Source organism: Eretmochelys imbricata, chromosome 1 (genome assembly GCF_965152235.1).
Source record: "Eretmochelys imbricata isolate rEreImb1 chromosome 1, rEreImb1.hap1, whole genome shotgun sequence".
Classification (NCBI taxonomy): Eukaryota; Metazoa; Chordata; order Testudines; family Cheloniidae; genus Eretmochelys; species Eretmochelys imbricata.
Genome location: NC_135572.1, coordinates 286,842,298 through 286,858,668, shown reverse-complemented (window position 1 = coordinate 286,858,668; position 16,371 = coordinate 286,842,298). Strand labels below are relative to the sequence as shown.

General features: G+C 39.0%; 1 protein-coding gene across 1 annotated transcript in view; it reads left to right on the top strand.

Moving 5' to 3' along the window:
• Positions 1–16,371, top strand: part of PTPRQ (protein tyrosine phosphatase receptor type Q) — a 156,713-nt gene that overhangs the window by 114,493 nt on the left and 25,849 nt on the right. The window contains exons 30-35 of the mRNA XM_077838126.1: positions 1,321–1,387; positions 2,100–2,258; positions 3,020–3,242; positions 3,765–3,838; positions 8,918–9,017; positions 9,910–10,038. Of these exons, the coding sequence (XP_077694252.1) occupies positions 1,321–1,387; positions 2,100–2,258; positions 3,020–3,242; positions 3,765–3,838; positions 8,918–9,017; positions 9,910–10,038 (752 nt within the window). The remainder of the gene's footprint in view (positions 1–1,320; positions 1,388–2,099; positions 2,259–3,019; positions 3,243–3,764; positions 3,839–8,917; positions 9,018–9,909; positions 10,039–16,371) is intronic.

The window sequence follows — 16,371 nt, the reverse complement described above, 5'->3', positions numbered from 1 at the left end:
AAACCCAGAATATGATTTTGTTCCCTGGCATTGTAACCAAAGATATAAAGTGTATGGGGAAAATCAGTAGTAACTGAGGACTCTTAGCATCTCACTGGTGGTAGCACCTTGTAGGACTAGATCCTAGATCACCAAGCCAGTCTTTGGCACATCCCTTTCAACTACAAAATTTTGTTCTGTCTTTTGATCCCCAAGGTGGTCTTCTGTTTTGTATTTTTTTTTGTTTCAGTCTCTGGGCCCAATCCTACAAGCAGTGACTACAGATGAATCTTTATTACTGCTTGTAGTCACACCATTAAAGCAATCAGGCATTAGGACAGGAGGGAAGGAGAAGCAAGAGTAAAAATCCTCCTGGAAATAATTGTTTGAAGGTTGGATTTGTTCCACCCCCACCCCTTGTTTTAACTATGTTATACCAGGGTCTGAAATATTGTTTTCTTATGATTTTAGAGATGAGTGGAGTAAATGGCTCAAAGAATGACCTAGGAAGGTACTGGAGAGAGTCCCTCTGGAAATTTTTTTTATAGTGTAAATCTACTCCCTTTCTGATTTCGCAAATATCAAAGGAGTTTGGAAGAATAAACAAATTGGGCCAAATTCTTCCTTCAGTTGCACTGGTGTAAATCCAGAGAATCTCAGGTATAACTGAATGCAGAATTTGGTCCACTGGTATGTAGTTTAAAAAATGTAGGAGAATCAGATAATAGTATCCAATTTACTTTTGTATATTGTCTTTCATACAAAAGTACTACAAAATGCTTCATGAGTGCTTTCAAGCTTTACACGCAGATAGATTATTTTAATCATAATTTATCATACAGGTAGCATCTATATATGCAGAGGGACAGGAGTCAAGAGGGATATAAAGACCATATAACAGGAGAGAAACTAAGAGGCTCAGGCAATAGGATTTCATGATAGGCTAGGAAGATGAGCTAGGTCTTGAAATTGGATTTAAAAAAAGTCAGGGAATGAGTTAGAGGTAGAGAGACATGCAAGTGTAATAGTGTGTTCCCGAGAGTACAAGCGAATGGAGTTAGAGGTTAAATTAGTAGGGAAATTTTAATACGTATTTTAAATAATGTTGCTCCATATATACATAAATTAAGGTTCTAGTTCCATCGTGTATTCTGGTCACGTGAATAAAGTAAATAACAATCTCAAGGTTTATGTGATCACTGAAACCCTTCAGTCTTGTCATGTTATGTATATTATAAAATTGCAGGATTCATTATTCCTTTAAAAAGCATACATTTAGCTTTTGCTGATTTAAGTTTAACACAGATTTTCAATAAAATAAAGTGTTCATTTCTTTTTAAGGTGTATGCAATAAATGGTGCTGGTGCAGGGCCAAAAATCCAACTAAAAATAACTATGGATATTAAAGGTATGCATAATAAAATGCTTTTTTGCTGAGTTCCCTATAAGCTCTAAAAAAAATTACTGTGAATTTGTGCATGCATATGGGTTTCCCTCCTGTCCATTGCCTAGAAGAATGAGCATAAGTCTGAGAGCCTTGAATGCCTGAGCTCTATTCCTGCCTCTGCTACAGATTAATAATATTTGGTACTTATATAGTACCTTGCTGATAGTTGAATTGTACCATATACCATAATTAGTACCAATAAAACAGTGGGACTACTTATGGAATAAGGTACTACTCAGTGTGAAAAAGGTTATCTGAATTTACCATTTTACAAATATTATTTAGTTATGCCTCACCATGACATTTAGAAATAGACTATAGAACCATCTGTACTTATACCTTACCACATCCATGAGAAGCAAATAAAATCATTGTCCCCATTTCACAGATAGAAAAATTAAGGCTAAGATTTTTTTTTAAACAGTGTTCTTTCTTAGTCAAACCTGTCACTTGTACTCTGATCCTGCAAAGGGGGAAATCTGTGAGGGCAGACTCTCACCCTCTCAAGTATCCCGTTGCAGGATAGGCGTCTTAATTAGGACATTAGCCTGTCCACCAAAATGTCCCAAATAAGAGGATTATATCTTATAACACAATTACATGCTTGAACTAAGTGATTTCAATTAATAAATTAGAAAGCAAAACATTTTGGCTTGTCTTTGTTTAAAAACAGAGCCACCAAGACCTAATAAGAAACCAACACCAGTTTTTGATACTAGTGGGATGCCACTTGTTACTGCTACAACAATTACTATCAGAATGCCAGTGTGCTACTATAATGATGATCATGGACCTATCAAGAAAATACAAGTTCTTGTTGCAGAAGCAGGAGGTAGAGAAAGCTATTATATTCTTTTGCTAATTGTTCGTACCTTTTAGTTTCTTGCATTTGACCTATTACTCTGTTCCCTTATTGCCTTTATTGGGTGATGCAGAATTAATGTTGGGAGACATTTGACCAGTTACTGCAGCAATTGTAATACTCCCAGAAGTCATTCATGTGGTACCTCTGTGCTACCATTCCTTGCTCCAAAGCTGAAGCATTGTCTGTGTGCTGTAGACTGGATTCAGGGAACCTATCCAAGGCATTCACCCTTTTCAGCTGACAAATAGTAGCTGTTGGTTGTTGAAGTCACTCATACTCTATTTCTCATTATCTTTTTCAGGGTTTATCCGTTTCTTTGTTCATGACTTCCTTTAAAAAATAACACATGCTGTATCTCTGAAATTAAAATATCTGAAGGTTCCATTTAGCAGTTTTTCTTCCTTTAGCCATTTTTTTGCTGTTAGAAGAATGCAGCCGAGATAACATTTCTCTTTTACAGCAGGAAGGAGTCATGTAAATTTATTTTGTGTAGTACTGGTCAGATTGTGAACTGATGAGCTTTTGCTGATGAACATTTGCTCATATGAGTAGTCCCATGGGACTAGTGTATACCATTCATACTTTTGAAAAATGGTCACTTATTGAGGTATTTAAATGGGAGCTATTGAGTGCTAAGCGCTTCTGAAAATACAACCATTGGTTTACCTTCTTTAACTGCAATCTGTTTAGAATTGAAATGATTTATAATTAATTTCTTCTGACAATAGTTCAGCATGATGGAAATGTTACTAAGTGGTATGATGCCTACTTCAAAAAACCAAGGCCATATTTTACAAATGAAGGCTTTCCAAACCCACCCTGTACAGAAGGAAAGGAAGTACTGAGTGGCAAAGAAGATATGTATGTTATAGGTGCTGATACTACATGCATGATACCTGGGAGTGAAGATAAAATCTGCAACGGCCCCCTAAAACCAAGAAAGCAGTACTTGTAAGTATACAATTCAAGTTGTATGTCAATGTTTAAGTAAAAAAAATGTTTAAACAAAAATATGCATTTATATGAGTGACAATCAGACAAAATGCAAAGGTGATATATTGTTAAGATATATTGTTATATTTAAGAAAAGGTGAGGTCTAAAGTGATTTCACAAGAAGCCATAAGCACACTGGGACTTTCTGTATGAAGTGGTTTTAAATTTTCATATACTTAATTTTTTTTTACTGGACTGTAGAAGTGAGACAACTGACAGGTAGTTTTTTTGTTTTAGTAACATAAGATTGTTCTTCCTGAATTCAGCAAGTCTAAGTGCAAGATAAGTACTATCCATTTCACGCATCTGCAGTATACTTTTAACATGCTGACATTAGGATTCTTAAATTATATGGAGTATACTGATTGCATGTTATTTTTCCCCAGAATGAAGAATAATTACTAGTTCTTCACTGAATGAATGATTTTAGTACTTGTATGTAAATACTTGATTCTTGAATTTATTTAATTATTTTACAGATTTAAGTTCAGAGCAACAAATGTTAAAGGCCAGTTTACAGATTCAGACTATTCTGACCCTGTCAAAACTTTAGGTAAGGAGAACGTAATTTATTAAAGACATTTTAATATTTCAAAAGCATCTGATAAGTTATGAAATTGCTCTCTCTCCTTTTTACAAGATCATTCACTTTTAAGTTAATAACCACAACTTTTGGTGGGCCTAGCTTAACCTCAAGAGTGCACAGTCCGGAAATCCATTCATCCCAGAGGATGCCCTGCAAAGTCATGCCACAGTAGTTGCATGATCTTCTTGATGAGTCTCAGCTGTGATCCATTCCTTCTATTGGCAGCCATCCTGTGGACATGATCCCTTGACCCTTCAGGTTCAAACAAAAATAAACAACTTTTATCAATCATAAACAGATTGGCAAGGCTCTGCTTAAACCAGTGGTGTTCTAACATAGAATCTAGACAATTCTGGATGTCACTGGCCAATGGCAAAATTGTTGTTGGACCCCAAACCACACAGACCTGCTGCAGCAGCTGCACTGATCCTGAGGGAGTGAGATTCAAACTTTTTTGGGCAGATCCCTTGAAATTGATAGGTTTCTTCAACAAAATAGTAAACCGATACTTAGGAAACTACCATCCCTTGGAAAAGGGAACCCGAGCAAGCTGTAGAAGTCCCTAGATAATAGCAGAGGGCTGCTGCTGGACATATTTCCTCCTCTGTGCACTCATCTTGTGCCCTCTGAGCTCCCCAGCCCACCTGATCTGTCTTAGAAAATGAAGTGTCACATATTGGAAGTACCCAAATGCTAGTGCCCAACCTGAATGGTCTATTTCCCTGACCCTGAATGCTCAGGAAAAAAAGAAATGCTGCTTTCTGCCTTAGAAATCTCTGACACTCAAAGTCATTGAAGCAAATACCCTGAAGGGCCAGCATGACAGGGCAGTATGAAAGGAGTTGTGATTGCAATCCCTTCCTTCCCCTTCAAGGTACCTGTGCACCAGAAATCCCCTGAATGGCTTAAAGAAACCATCCAGGCAAGCACAGAATGAAATGCTTTACAGGCAAATACTGTAGTTAATTATAGTCCCTACTGTACTTGCACTATTGAAAATTGCACCACTTGCTCCTCTGGCATGTGCCACAATTGGACAAGACATGGTTGCCTTTACTATGACATGAAGTCAGAAAAAACAGCACTGTAAATTCTCCAGGTCCTAGGGTTTCCTGATCTCTTTTTCAGTACCAATACTACCTTGTGCCAAGGTTCCATGGGAATGATGGCATCACAGCTGGCTCTTGCCTGGCCAGATAAAGCAAGCATAATAATTAGTTTTGGGCAGGAGTGCCTCGCTTACGCAAAACTGCACAATAGATTTTAGTGTATATTCTCCTCTCAACCATTTTGTGAATACCACTATTCTAATCTGGAAGAGCTTGGAAGTCATTTAGTCATGGCTATGCCACAAAGGATGTATCCACACTAGGAAGAAAGGTGGGGTTTTTACTATGTTTTAGCTAACACATGGTGACCATTGTGGTAAAGGCAGTTTGTAATTTTCACCTGTTAGCAGATGGCAGTAAACAATTGGGGGGATCCTAGGGTTTACCTCCACCTGCTAACACATGTGAAAATTACAAACTGCCTTGTCCACACCAGATTTTTAACATGTTTGTTACCATGTGTTAGCTTATGCTTGGTAAAAACAAAACAAAGCAAAAACACTTTTTCCTAGTGACGTCAAGGCCACAGAGAGATGAAACTATCACAATGTGACATTTGCGTTATCCTATTGGCCCTTTGTGGATCAGTATCATTATGAGCTGTAGCTCACGAAAGCTCATGCTCAAATAAATTGGTTAGTCTCTAAGGTGCCACAAGTACTCCTTTTCTTATTATGTATTGATGTGACAGCAGATCAAAATCATTTTGCAACACAATGTCATTTGTCTCTATCTCTCTATTTTGTCCCTCTCCCACTACCTCCCCACCTCCACATCCTCTCCCCTGCTCCAAACCTCTTCCTGGTTGCTAGGAGAAAGAAAGTTTCTCCTCTGTTGGAGGGTTGTGAAAGAGCGAGACAGGATTCTGGCAACTCTAATTCATTTACTTAGTACTCACCAGCACCTCTGTTTGCACTTTCTTGACCAGATATTTTTGTTTTTTACTTTGAATTAATTGATTGGCAACTAACTCAAGATAATCAAGATCTTTGTGAAAGCTAGTTTGGACTAGAGCTGTGTGGAATTTTTTGGCCAAAACATTTTTTTAATGAAAAATGCAGCTCTGGGTCGACAGTTAACATTTTGTGAATTCGTGTCAAAGTTGGAAATTGTTTGTCAGGTTAATTGAAATGTTTCATTTCAACATTTCTGAATTAAATCATTTAGAATTTTTCAATTCAAAAAAATTTTCCTTTCAAAATGTTCTTCAATTTTATTTAAAAAATTGGAAAACATTTTAAAAAATTTGAAAATGAAACAAAACATTTCTTTCAGTTTCAACAGAACAATTTTTTCATGAGTTTTTGGTTCACTGAAAATTTTGAACAAATTTCATTGATCTGAAATATTTTTTGTCCTTTTTTTATTTTTCAGTCTGGCCAGCGAGCCAAAAAATTCTGTTTTATTCACACAGCTCTACTCTGGACATTCCCCAATCATTTGTTCCAGGCTACTCATGTTTGTAGTTTACCTGAGGGTTCAGCCAATGCTGGTAGCGTCTACACGAGCCTTTACAAAGGTATTAATTATCTCAAGTTAATTAACAATCAATTAGCTTAAGGTAAAGTCTAGTGCAGACAAACCCAAAGAGCACATGTGAAGAACTGCACCTGTGGCTGGAGAACCAAAGGTTTAGTATTACTGCTTTACAGTATTTTTATTAGTGATATAAATAAGCAAATGCCAGATGCAAAACAGATTTGATATTACTGTTCCAAAACTTTGGTGTGGGACCTGATACCCTTTTGACCCAAGAGATTCACCGCTTTTCAGGGTTTTGCAGATTGTTTCCAGTTGAAGGAGAATTAGAGGATGGATTTGGGTATTTCTGTGATGCAATCCTGTTAATTTACAAAGAATGTACGAAATCCTGTTTCTGTGAATACAGTAGGAATTGAACAACAGGAAGCAGTTTCTTTGCTCACAGTTCCAAGCCTCTTTCCAGCCAGCACACTGTTCAAAAAGCCCTCTCTTGGTTTTCTCTGAGGGATGTCTACCAGCTGACTCAGGCTCACAGGGTTTGGCCTGCTGGGCCTTTTCATTGCTGTGTAAACTTCTGGGCTCCCATCCTCCAGGGTCCTAGAGCTCAGGCTTCAGCCCAAGTCCAGACATTTACACAGCAGTGAAACAGCCATGCAGCCCATGGACTGTGAGCCCGAGTTGGTTGTCTAGTTGCTGTACAGACATACCCACAGAGTCATGCTGCAAGTGCTTCTCTTGCTGTTTTCCTGGCTTTCTGGCTGCTTCTCTCTGCTTGTTCTCTTACTGTTCCTCAGTACTTCTGATTGTTTCAGCTTATACACACAGCCCTCCACCAAACAGTGCTAGCTACCTGTACATTCAATTCCTAGCTAACCCCATCAGCCCACATAGCTCAGCTTCTGACTGGCCATACTTGGGCCTGTGTTTTGGCCAGAGACTCCTGTTGTTTCATCTTGCTCCAAGAAGAAGCTAAACTGTTGCTTACATTTATCCTGAATGAAGGGCATCTGTCAAACCCACCAGCATCAATGAGGTTTCACCCAATCTCCATAACTGGTGCTATGAAGGAGAATTGCATGTTTATCTCAAGAAGATAATATTCCCTGTGCAGTGACCATCAGTTAAATACAACCAGATATACTAAATAATAACTTTTGATCTGCATTACATAAGAAGTTGCCAACCTGTGGGTCATAATCTGCAGGAGCTGGCTGGTTCCATGGTGCTAGTTCTTTGTTTTCAACTACTAAATTGCATTAAAAGGAAGCTAAATTACATTAATTTTCTCCTCATATTAATTTTCCATGTAAGCAATTGTTGGTAGCTTCTTACATGATTGCAAATAGGAGGAGAGGTGGCTGTGGAATTACAAATGGGTGTGGAAATGAGCCACAAACACAATTTTTCTAATACATTTTTCTGTTCCACACTATTTGAAGTGATGAGAACCCCAATGCTCATTTAGATTTGATCATTTAGATTTATTAAAATTGCTATGGTCTTGTAAAATATCAGCTGAACTTTGCACGTGATGCAGTTACTGGTATGCTGTTTTATGTACAGTAGATGTTAATCCTCAAGAAGTTTTTAATAAACAATGGTGTCTATTTAACATTCTGTGAATGTCTTAATATTGTGTATCTAAGACCACTAATATCTGGGAAGTTTCATATAAAGTGTTGCTGGGTTAGTTTCAAATATTCAACAAGCACATCCTCTCTGGGTATAAAAGGATGTGGCTTCATTGCCATAAATGCCTCCTATTTTACTAAGTCTTCAGAATGAAATACCTGGAATTTCATTTTCTTTGAGAGGCCCATGGGATGAAGGCAGAGGGATCATGAAGCTCAGTGAGATTGGTCTCACCAAGTTTCTAGGTAATCGATAGGTTGGGAAGGTTTGTAGAGTAGACAAGGAGCGCTGCTTCCCAGTCTCGTGGATCCTGGGGCTCCACAGATAAGGGAAGGCCTATGCCCATGAAAGCGGAGTGTTTCCACGGAGAAGACAGAACAGACTCATCCATGTTACTTTACTGGCCTACCCTTTAGGCATGGCCTTGTGCAGTGATCTGTTGTGTTGTCACAAGGTGCATGGTGGCAGCTGCAGAAGAGGACCCAGCGGTAGTTAATGCCCCTTGGATTTACATGAGGAAAAGCATGGTTTCAGCAGCTGGTGAGGTTGCAGCTGGTCCTCTGCTCAACCCACTCTTGGTCCCACTTCAAAAATCCTGTGATGCCCAGAAACTGCTGAGCTTTGGCAGAAGAGCTCCTACTCACTGCCAGGAAAAAGGGAGCACAGGGCTCCCTCATCCCACTCCCCCCTCCCACGCTCCCCCCCCGAGAAATGTGCTGGATTCAATTCCCTTTTGTTTGCAGAAGTAGTCAAAGAACGATCCAGTCTTCAGATATTTGTTCTTCAAATGTTCAGTCCCAGTATTGCCCACTTTCTGTTGCAGGTGAGGGACTGTCAGAAAGAGCTGTAGAAATAATACTTGCAGTCACTTTGTGTATACTTTCCATAATTCTTCTTGTGGTGGCAATCTATGCTTTTGCAAGGTAAGACTTCTTTGTATATACAATACTACACATTCTTGTTCATCTATATGCAAATATGTCTTTACATATAGAAGAAATAAATCCTATACTTAGAACCATATATAACCAGCCTGGTATCTTAAATTATGTTGCATTTTAATACCATTTTTTATCATATAGAAACTTCTGTCATCCATTACAGAGGATGAGTAGCTTGATTTGAAGTCAGCAAGTTAAAGTCTGTTCTCAGTCACACTGGTGAAATTCCAGAGTAGCTCCACTGAAGTCAATGGGTCTAATCTGGAATTACACCTGTATTTGAGAAATCAGAAATTTGACCCTAGGTGAGGTAACCTATAGCATGCATAGATGCCTAGTTGAAGAAGTGTCAAACTGCTGCATGAATGACATTCATTTGCTCAGTAGCCACAGGTGCTATTCTGCCACTACTAGTTTACCAGGGCATTGAAGGAAAATAAGAAATGGGTCAAGAGTTTACACAGGAGTTAAGAAGTATAAGGACTTGATTCTCTTTTCACACAAGTTTTACACTAGTATAACTCCATTGCATTCAGTTGAATTACTTCTGATTTACACTAGTGAAAATGAGAGGAAAATCAGGTCCAAGTAGTAATAATTTCTGAGGAAGACTTTCTCCATTGTCAAAATTTTGCCAGTAAAATGTGGCTAAAATGCTTGCTGACAAAAATGTTCAAAGAGATGGGTAAAATTGCTACTGGTTTCGCTATGCTCATCACAGAATGAAAACTGGAAGTATCATTGTTTTTCTAGAGTTTCTCTACTCCTAGTTCTATGAAAGGCTGAATCTATCCTGCTAATTCATGTGTAATTAATAAATCATTTGAATATTCTTTCTCATTCACTCTCAACTTTGTTATGATCTTTGGTTTAGAATCCGACAAAAGCAAAAAGAGGGAGGCACCTACTCCCCACGGGATGCAGAAATTATTGACACTAAATTCAAGCTGGATCAGTTGATCACAGTGGCAAACCTGGAACTGAAGGATGAGAGATTTACTCGGTAAGCATACCCCTTAGGCAAAGCCGTAGTCCAAAGGATCTGTAGCCATGACCCCTTTCTGACCTTTGCTTGTTTGGAAGTGTTTGTGGTGTTCTTATTTACACAGGTCACTAAGATCCTCTTTCAAAGGGTGCCCTCCATCCTCCAGACATTTCTGACTAGTAGAATATTACTTAATCTTCACATCTTTTACAATAAGATAAAGATCTAAGTTATAAAAATATAAAGATCTAAGTGCAAATCATCCTTTAATTCTGATGGCAAAAGGAGATGCATTTTTTAAACATGGGAAATTGTTCAGTATTTTGATGGCTCACTATTTTCTGTGGATTGCAAACTTATAAACATCCCAAAAGATCCAAACCCTTAAACTGTGTCTTTTTCAGCTCAACCAGTAACATAATCATTGTTTAATTGACATTTAGGAAATGTTTTTGCACAAGGGGACCAATTTTGCAGCTGAGTTTCTCTGGAACTTGAAAACACTCTGGCCACATCTATACACCCAGAGCCTGGAGAAACATGTAGTAGCCCTAGGTCACTCACCTGGCCAGATTTCCTGGGTTTTCACAAAGTGACAGAGATTCTTGCCCCATGTATTGTTTGGAGGGGAAACTGTACTGTGTTCCTTTTGGTAGTCAGAAATTGCCACATTATTCCACAGATAGATATCATGAACATTCTAAACAGTGTGCTATGACTGAATTAGCAAATGTTGGATAAATGTTATTGACATGGCTGTATTTTCCCTACTGTGTCACACAGTACATAGAATGGAAAACACTGTGGCAGGCAATCTCCTTAAAGATTGGAAGCCTAAGATTACCTTGCCCTAGGAGTTAATCATCCTACTGTTGCAGACTACGGGTAGCTTGAAGATGAAAACCTATAGCTCTTGACCTGTTTGTTTTCAATGTTTTATGGCTACGTGCATGGTGCAAAAGAAGTATTATTGCATTATAAAGCTGTTCAAATGTGTGCCACTTGCAGCACATGGTCAAACATACTGGGAGTCCTCTGGTGCTAATGAATGCAATGCACCTGGTGTGGGCATTGTGCAACATTTTGTTTAGATAATATAGTCTAATACCCGTTAGCAGTAGTGGAGATGTTCACTTTCAACAGACGGACACAACCCTTTGCACCTTTGTAGCTGTAAACCAGATAAATGTCCTTGATGGATCAAAAAAGGTCATTAATTTGAGACGTTTCCTACAAGGTATACATTTGAAAATTGCTAGCAAAATAAGAACAATATCATTTTTGTTTGTGTACTAAATTATTAATGGATTTTACTTCCAGATACTCCTCATTTTTCTTTAGACGCAAGGAGATATTTGTCATCCAGTAAGTTATTGCACTGTTGAAGAGACATGTTGTGGTTTCCATAATGTTGTGTGACTTGTGTGTTACTATACTTTGTTGATCTTTATCCAAAGTAAATAATTTTCCAAAATGTGTTCTTGGTAATGAAAATGAAATTAGTATTAGCAACCTATACTATACTATACTATACCATTATATGGTAATGCTAATGACAAATGATTGAATTTGTCAACATATCATCTTTGATCTCAGTGATTAATGTTAAGACACTATAATTCTGCAAATATTCTAAAATAAACTAGAGCAATTTTTAACAGAAATTATTTCAGACTAACCTCAGCAGACATACAAAAAGTAGACAGCACAATTAGAGTTCATATACCACTGTGAGTTCAAAACTGGGCCTTACACTTTTCTTCAAGCATTAGAATTTGCATATTCAGGAGAAATCCTTTTGTTTCTCCTCAGCTGCTTGTTGTACTGTCCATGCTACCAGAAAGCATCCCATTAAGATCTCAGCAAAAATTCCAGGGGATCAAATCCCATGTTACATGGGAGAATTCCACTTTACCACTGCTCTGTCTGTTATGTCCAATTTGGATTTATACAATGTCAAACCCTGCAGGTTAGGACAAAATTGTAATATTTCATATTTATGTGCAGTTTAAGTGATGTATGCACAGCAGAGACTTTACTGAGCAGTAATTCAGCATTTTTCCTTACCTTACCAATTACTTTATTTTGAGGCACTTTCATTTTCTGGCTCTGATATAATAAGAGTGATATGGAATGTAAAGGTGCCATGTTAGCATGTTAAGTTCTAATGCTTCGTGCTGATGATTGCACTGAGACCATCGCAAATGAATTGCACATTCAGAATATGGTACTAGTTCCCTATTTCTGCACTTCCTCACTGTCACGAGTTGGTTGAATTATTACATGAACATAGTCAATTGCCCAGCCATAGCTTTTCAAATAGTGAGGGGATAGTTAGCAAATCACTGCCAGATTCTCACTCATTTGTGCCATCTAACCAGCATAAATGAGCCAGGTTGGGGAAGGAATCTGTCCATATGTATCATTTCCTGCTTGTCCTATATAATGTGAAGCACTGAAAACAGTGTTCTGTAACTGGCCAGCTAAGTATCCCCTCACCATGGGGGAAATCTTAGTTGATGTACAGCCAGCACAGCCAGTTCCTGCACCACCCACCTATCCCAAGCGGGGTGTTGCACAACACAGTGCTCTGCCAGTTGTCATCTGGCTTACCGTACATCATTTGATGTAAGTTAGAGCAGCCTTGGAGCTGAGGTGGCATAGGTTGGAATCAGAGAACTGAGGTGGCATAGGTTGGAATCAGAGAACTGAAACCCTAAAAACCTTCCAACATACCCACACATTCTCCTATTCCCAGCAGCAGATCTTAGCATAGAAGATTATTTGGCTCGGATAGTCAGGAACATGCGGAACAGGTCCATACAATGAGTAGGACAGGGTGGAAAGTAGTTGTCCCATCTTGTGAAAATTTCCAAGATTTCAAAACTTTTTCCCCACCCAGAATTGAGCCAAAAACTCAAAAAAATCAAATAAAATTGTGAACCAACAAACTGAAAAAAATTTGGTTTGGGCCAATCAAAGTATTTAATTTCATTTTCAACCTTTTCAAAAACATTTTTAATATTAATTACGTTAAATTTCATAACAAAGTTGTTTCAAACAAACAAAAAGACAACAACAAAAAACCAACCCTTTTCAATGAACAGTTTAGGTTTAGACGAATAAGCATTTTTCAGCAAAAAAAACAAAACAAAAAACGTTGCCTCAGAAAAGTTCCCGACTAGCTCTAACACAGACACACTAATATCTGATACATATGTGCCAGATTCTTGCAATGTGCTGGAAGGGAATAATTCCTAAAATACTAACATGAGAGAGTAGTGGCGACATGTTAATCTCCTTAAGTGATAGGAGACAGGCAAGAACTGAACAGATCAAGGATTGTTTAAATCAAATCCAGCCAATCTGTCTAGGTAGAAACATTGAATGGATTCATCAAGCATACCAAGCATATGTATACATGTGATTATATCAATTCCTGATTATTGCAGCCTCTCACAACCTGGTCCAATCCACTTCTCTGGGTGGATCCCAATCTGCGGTGAGTGGAATCAAGCTCCAGATCCTATGTGCTTTTAAACCCCATGGGTCTGGCTAGTGACTGGTCATTGTTCATAGTTCTGGGTCTCTCAGGAGCAGACCCAGTGTCTGACACCCTACTTGGGCTGTGGGACTCTCTCTAGTCCAGCTGCCTTAGACACCAAAATGAGTGTCCCAGCCCTCCTGAGCCCCCAATTGCTTATACACACTCCCTCAGTGTTCGACTTTATTGTGGGTGCTTTGAACTTCTTGATTAACCCCTTCAGGGACAACATGGCAGGCAAGCAAGGAATGCAGACTTAGCAAAGATATTTCATAACCACAGGCATTTTACTCTTGGAAGTACTTGAAGTCCCACTTAAATATAATCTCTGACCCTTTTGGTCATTTATTCAGGCTGAGAAACTCCACCCCAGCTCCCATCCAAGTTCCTGTGTAGAGAGTTCATTTTTCTTGTGGATGGATTTGGTAGTGGAGCGACATTTAGAATTGATAGCACTAGATTTCTCTGTACCAGCTTCTCAGGAGGAGCCCAGGGAGCAAAATGGCATTCACAAAACAAAATGGCATTCACAATTTGACACAGACATATCCCCAATTTATCGCACAGACCATGCAGCATTTGTTCATAATCAACACTGTCATGATCTACAGTCCAGTTAAAGGGACAGATTCTCTCTTCTATTACAGTCCCTTCACATGTCTCTGATGTAAAGGGGCTGTAAACATGGTGAAAATGGGCCTTAGGGAAAACGCCTGCACGGGGATATTCCTGGATGGCATAAAGTTGACTGCCATCCCTTGCACCTCCTGGCATAGAGGTATGCCAGGGATTTTCTGAGGAAAGGAGAGGATGTGGCCTGAGAATACTGTGCTGTAGCTATTCTTGGTTGCAGAAGGGCCCTGAGAGGCTGTTACAACTGAGTGTAAATTAGAGTACTCATGAGGCACAGTCAAGAATAGAGAAGATCCAGAGGTAGCTTAAAGCCACCATTGTCTCATCCTTACTCCTCCATTTCTGCACAGGAACAGAGAATCTGGCCTACAAAGAATTCTTTTATTTGTTGACCAGTAGATAAGATATTACTGGTTCTGGCAGCACTCTCCATTGTACATGTAGGGATTACCTACTTAAACCAATAAAATCTTCTTTATCTACCAGTAAAAAGATAAAAACAAAATATTTTAACTGCACCCACCATCCATGCAAACCATATGTAAGAGGAATGTGAGCATCAGGGCTATGAGATCTGGTGAGGCATCCGCTGAAAGTACTCTATGAACATTGCATGTTCAAGGAACATTCTACCCAACAATGCCTCATATGATAGCTAGCTTATGTGTGGCAGCTACCCTGCCACAACTGACATTGGCACACAACTCACACAGAATGACCAAGGGACTACAGATATGCAACAAAAGGCCATTTCTCCACCCACAAAAAAAGGCCATTTCTCCACCTACCTGGCTGACATTAACCCAGACAGTTTGGATTGACAGGAGTAGGTTATGGTTTTAAGTCCCTGTCTGCACGGATTTGTGCATAAGACAGGAGGGGCTTCATATTAGCAGCAGCTCCTGGATGCATTGTGCCTGAGGCAGATACAATGCTTTGTGAAGTGATGGGGGGACATGCATACAACAACAGCATCTGTTACACCCTTTAAAACATACGGGGCACACTCTCCCTTTGCCCATGTCAGCCCAGCTCTTCTGTGGATGGGGTTGCGGGGTAGAGGACACGGTGATATCGTTGCCCCTGCATGCCCCTTATAAAGGTTTTAGTGCAACTGTCAGGGCTAGATTCCTTCAGTTTAGTGTACCAAGGACCAGGATTTTGCCTAGCCACTGTGCAGTTGAAGGGAATGGGCCTGGTATCCTCTCCCCGTTGCCCTTGATCACTCATGAAGGGTTAAGCCCTATGTAGGTCTCAATTAACTTGTTAAAAATTAGTTCTTCAGTTATTCCAAGCAAGTGTCAGTGGTGCTTATGAGTTAAGCCTTTAGTCTACATATTCATTTCTGTGGTTTTCCATTTGGACAAAGTTTTAATTCCCTATAGATTTCAACTGATTGACCCAGAGAGAAAGCCGAGTCTGTGTCACTATATGGTCTTCAGTTACCATTGCCAACACAAATAAATGGCTTCTTTCTAAGTCTATCAGAAGTAATCTGAGTGGGATTCAGATTTTTGATAGACTTCAAAAACTCCCATATGTGAAACAATACACTGTTTAAAAAGAAAATCAGATTTAAGGCAACAAAGTATTCTTTAGCTTAGAGAATGCTTTACTTCCCCCCATTAAATGCAGAGTAAATGGAAATGTTAAATTATCCTGTTGAAATCGGGGAAGTTGTCACTTTACAGTCTGAGTATGAGTTGTACTTTTCATGATCTGATGATATTTGCATCATGATGTTTCATACAGGAGACTGGAAAGTGAGTGAAGCTGCGCTGTTAGCAGACTAGTGTTTGTGCATTAAAAATACTGTAAGAAGATGAAACTATTACCTCTTATCACAATGTTTCATTTTAGAAATATTGAGAAAAATAAGCTGCCTTTTTAAACCCCTGAAAGTTTACAACCAAGCATAATTGTGCTATGCAAAACTCCATTGAGCTATTTTGGATGAGAACCCTCATCATGGCACAGTTCACTCATTGTAAAGTTCCTTATACAACAAGGTTTCAGAAGCCTCAGATCGCACATCTAAATGCACATATGGGTACTAAATGGCCTGATTTTCACAGGTGCTGAGCCTCTCTGTATCCCCCCACTAGCTCCACAGAGAGTTGTGAAAGCTTAGTACTTCTGAAAATCAGATCCTTCATGTAGGTGTCTAATTATGG